At 29.2% G+C, this 4,445-nt stretch overlaps 1 protein-coding gene across 1 annotated transcript; it reads left to right on the top strand.

Annotated features, from left to right (window-relative positions):
• Positions 1 to 656: 656 nt before the first annotated feature.
• On the top strand, positions 657 to 4,445 carry LOC132938864 (uncharacterized). The gene is made up of 3 exons (XM_061005862.1): positions 657 to 856; positions 3,577 to 3,736; positions 3,824 to 4,445. The coding sequence occupies exons 1-3, from the start codon at positions 691 to 693 to the stop codon at positions 4,443 to 4,445; spliced, it is 948 nt and encodes a 315-aa protein (XP_060861845.1). The 5' UTR covers positions 657 to 690.

Below are 4,445 nucleotides of genomic sequence, written 5' to 3'. Positions count from 1 at the left end.
AAACGCTATATTTAGATCCAAAGTTGTAAAATATACTTATAACAATTATTTGAATAAATACTCAAATACAAATTTATTCCACGTACTTACCTATTTAAGATAATATGGTATTTAAAATACTACACAAACACTTAAAAAATGTATTTGGAATACTTTTAAAATACTTTTGGTTTTTTTATAGTAGGTTTGTAATTAACGTAATATAGTAGGTAAATAAATGCTTATTACATTTTAGAAACATAAAATGTTTTCAACATTTTCGCCAGTCACATTAGTTATACTTATGTTTTTTGTTATGGTTGCCCTACCCGCACTAAATACGTCAGAACACTAAATAAAACTATTATTCAATTATTGTAGTAGGTAGGCAATAAAAAGCCAAAAGTATTCAATACAAATAAGTATTGAACAGGTATACAACAAAAAGGATATAAAATACCATTTAAAATGCTTCATGCTTAAAGCATTAAAAAAATCATTTGAATACTTTTACTAAAATACTTCATAAGTCATAACACGGGAATCTAACTTACATAATATTAAATGAAACCGATTCCTATGATGTCCGCGACGGTGCGCGACCATCGCACGCGCGACTCAAGCCGTATACGATCTCGACTGCTCTGACAGGTGTCAAATCGCGGTCGCCCGGGGTCTGGTACATAAATTCAATATTTTACTTACGTCAAAATGCCACCCTCCAAGTCAGTTTCCTTTTCGCAAGAAGAAGATACAAAACTTGCTGAATTGGTCAGTCAACATCCATGTATTTTCGATGTGGAACACAAACTTTATAAAAATCAAGGAGTGAGAGATAATGTTTGGCAGAAAATATCCGAATATATGAACAAGAGTCGTAAGTATACCTGTATACCCATTTCTATTGCATTATAATAATTATTATTCTGCTAAAGAATATACTAATAACTAAATTATAGTACCCATATCATCAGTAACTGTATATTGGCGCATAAACAGATTTGTCGTTTCTTATTTTTTTTCATAACTTTATTTTTCAATTACATGATCTCTAAAATTATTATTTACAATAAATGCTGTACTATGGGTGTTGATTATGGGCGTGTTAGGTGTGGAAAGGATTTCCATTAAAACATTTAAAACCCTTAGGCAATTGTTATTTTTAACATAATAAAATAACAATTATATAAAATACATAAAAAAGAATGCTACTAGATATTTATCCTCTGCAAGGAAAATTGAGGAATGATAGATATGTTTTTGGGTAAGTGCAGTGGAAAAATATTTAGTAGCATGTTACATTTTTTTATGAAATTTAATGAATTAAGAATTATAGATTGATTATGTTATTGATTTAGTTGATAACGTTCTATGGCGATAAACAAGCGTTAAGCAATAGTGCTCGAAAAAATCGGAGCATTTTTATCACCCCAAATGTTGATAATAGACAGAACCCAGTCATCTAGATAAAGTGGTGTATTGACAAACGTAGCACGCTACTCAGGAAGAAAATGTATGAATCATAAATACGTATTAATAAGTCAATAAGTACCTAACCATTATTATTTAATTATACATATACATAGTGAATATTAGGTTACATTTATTTGTTTCTATGGTGATATACAATGCGTTATACGCAAAATCGGCTAGAAAATAAAAATATCTAAAAAAACATATTTATATTAAAAAAATTGAAAATGTAAACTTAATACATTAGTGCCACATACATTATAATTCACTAAATAATTAATATTTTGTACGTCTTGTACAAAATGTATAATAATATAATAATAATACTATGGTCTTTGGAGTATATATTTGTTGAATTTGATGATTTTGAAACGAAACAGAAAATTGGACTGTTGAAAAATGTTTTGAATTCGTCTCGTATAAGACATGGCGTATTTTATCGTTACTGTAATTTCAACATATCGTTTAATCTCTATTCTATGATAACATATGAAACATTATGTAAACAAAAAGAAATTCACTTTAAAAATTTCTTTTTTTCACATAAAAAACTCGAACGGAAAATCTGAGTATAGACTGACGACAAATTTAAATAGGTTTTCAGAGTTTCTATCACTTCACTAGATCAATTGGTACAATAGCTGGAAGAATAACAAATCTGAATTCTTTTGATGCGCAAGTGATAGAAAAAGACAAAAAACACCACTTCATTTTTTTATAATTTAGGTATAAAAATCAAAAATTGAAATCGTCAATAAATAGCTCAAAAAATACCAAAATATTTTAAAATTTTATCATGTTTAGAATATATGCTAATATAAATACTTGGTGATAATATCAATCACTATTATAATATATAAACAATTATTGTTTATAACAAAAAAAAAAACAAAATCGATTATTCGAGAATTGGTATTGCGTAAATATTTAATATTCCTGTTTTTTAAAAAAGTTTTTCCCATTTTAAAAAAAGTGTAGGGACTATTTACTTTTTTTTAAACTACTTAGTTCCAAACTAGATTCAATTTTCTACTAAAAACCAAACTCAATACCTATTGAAATTTTAATTATTTTAGATTCTGAGCGGAGCGATGATGCATTGATTGTACAATGATGTATGTGTGTGTTTTTTCTTATTTGTGTCTGTTATCAGTTTTTAGGACAGTGAAAATGTTTGGATTTTCTTCAACAGTATCTTTTCTAATAGGAAAGTGAATCTAGTTAGTATTTTTTGGGGTCAAAAAAATAAATGTACCGGAAAGTAAAATTACATTTTGATGAACGTTTAAAGTTCAAAATTGTACAACATTGGATATTCACTCGATTTCGAACAAAAACGATAATAACCATAGATACTTGAAATTTACGCCATATTTTTATTTTATCAATGTTTCATCCTATACTTGATGAACTTTTCAAAATATTTTGACTCGTTTTGATTTGTTTACGGACATAATACATTTTTTTACTATAAATGTCAATAAAATTTTATTTGTTGGGTAAAAAAAAGTGAAAATGTAATACGTTGAATTCAAATTTAACACCATCCATTACAGTGACGCATTTGTAACCTACTGTACGGCAGAGTGACACAAACTTGCCCACCTTTTTCTGCCTGTATTAAGTGCGTCTACAGACACACACAATAACAAATATCATTATAAAACCAATTCATTCATCGATCCGTTCAGAATCTAAAATTAAATTGTAATTATAGTAAAATGTGTCATGACGTGTTGACTGTAGAGTGTAGACCCTTCTCGGGATACAAACGAGCTGAAATAATAGGTTTTCTGTTTTACCCTCTCTGTACCGTCAAACGATATGAAAACACAAAAGGTAGCGGCAGCCCTCAGGCTTTATTGACAAATATTCCAAGAACAGTTTATTTTCAAATATTCCAAAAACAGTTTATTAGTTTATATAGCGAATCTCAAAATTATTTCTCGTGACTTACAGTTTCATTATATAGGTTAATTATTATAACATGACAGTCATATTTGTAGACATTGTTTATTAGACGCGAATAATTTGAACAATATTCAATAGTCTTCTTTGTATAATGTATATAGAATATTACCATATTTTACTTCCTATCGTTATTGCCTATTTAAATCATTTTAGTTGATGATTGTCGTAAGAGATGGAAGAATATGAAAGATACTTACAATAAACACAAAAGAAATAGAAAATCAGGATCTCGATCGTCGGTGAAAAGCAAACCATCAAAGTGGGCACTATCACGTTCGCTTTCATTTCTCGACGTTGTTTCGTCCGAACGAGAGTTAGTAAAAAAATTCTTTTACACTGAGTAGTTAAAAATAACGTATGTATTTTATCGTTAAATTGTTCTGTGAATGTTTGTCTTTAGCCCTCAGTCCACTAATGTGTTCATTGCTGAAAAAGAAGTCGAGAATGTAGTCGAAGACGCGGAAGTTCAAGAACTGAATGGTACATTTCTTCCATCAGTTCCATCTACGTCGGGAAGCCATGTGGATCTTTCAGAACAGAGAGATGTTTCGAGACCCGGAAAAAGAAAACTTATCACTAAAAAATGCCCTATCAACAACTGGGAGCATAATGAAGAGTGGATCGTGTTGTTAAAAAAAGGGATCGAAGAACGAAAAATAATTTTTGAAACCAATAAATTTGAGAAGGACGATCCGATCGACACCTTTTTTAAGAGTATGGCATCAACGGTAAAAACGTTTTCTCCTAGTTTAAAAATTAGAGTGAAAAGGGAAGTTTTCAACATAGTTAACAATTTGGAGTTTGAAAATAACGATAACAATGATTCAACCTCAAGATCAAATGAAAATTCTGAGTATTCATCTTATAGTAACTTAAGTACACAGTCATATCTATCAGGATTTACGAAGTATAATATCCCAACTCCTGTGTATATTTCCCCAGAAGTGACTAACAATCAAATAGTAGAAAACAATTGTATTATGCAGTTTGAAGAAAATTACGATGAAGAAACTCAATTGTAA

Source organism: Metopolophium dirhodum, chromosome 2 (assembly GCF_019925205.1).
Source record: "Metopolophium dirhodum isolate CAU chromosome 2, ASM1992520v1, whole genome shotgun sequence".
NCBI classification, from domain to species: Eukaryota; Metazoa; Arthropoda; class Insecta; order Hemiptera; family Aphididae; genus Metopolophium; species Metopolophium dirhodum.
Note: the sequence above shows the minus strand (reverse complement) of the source record. Positions and strands in the feature narration are given on the sequence as shown.

What these genes read in the sequence shown, in the direction of transcription:
- LOC132938864 (XM_061005862.1), top strand. Translation starts at nt 691, where the DNA reads ATGCCACCCTCCAAGTCAGTTTCCTTTTCGCAAGAAGAAGATACAAAA. An exon ending in CGAATATATGAACAAGAGTC is followed by an intron (nt 857 to 3,576) that starts GTAAGTATACCT and finishes AAATCATTTTAG; the next exon opens with TTGATGATTGTCGTAAGAGA. An exon ending in GTTGTTTCGTCCGAACGAGA is followed by an intron (nt 3,737 to 3,823) that starts GTTAGTAAAAAA and finishes GTTTGTCTTTAG; the next exon opens with CCCTCAGTCCACTAATGTGT.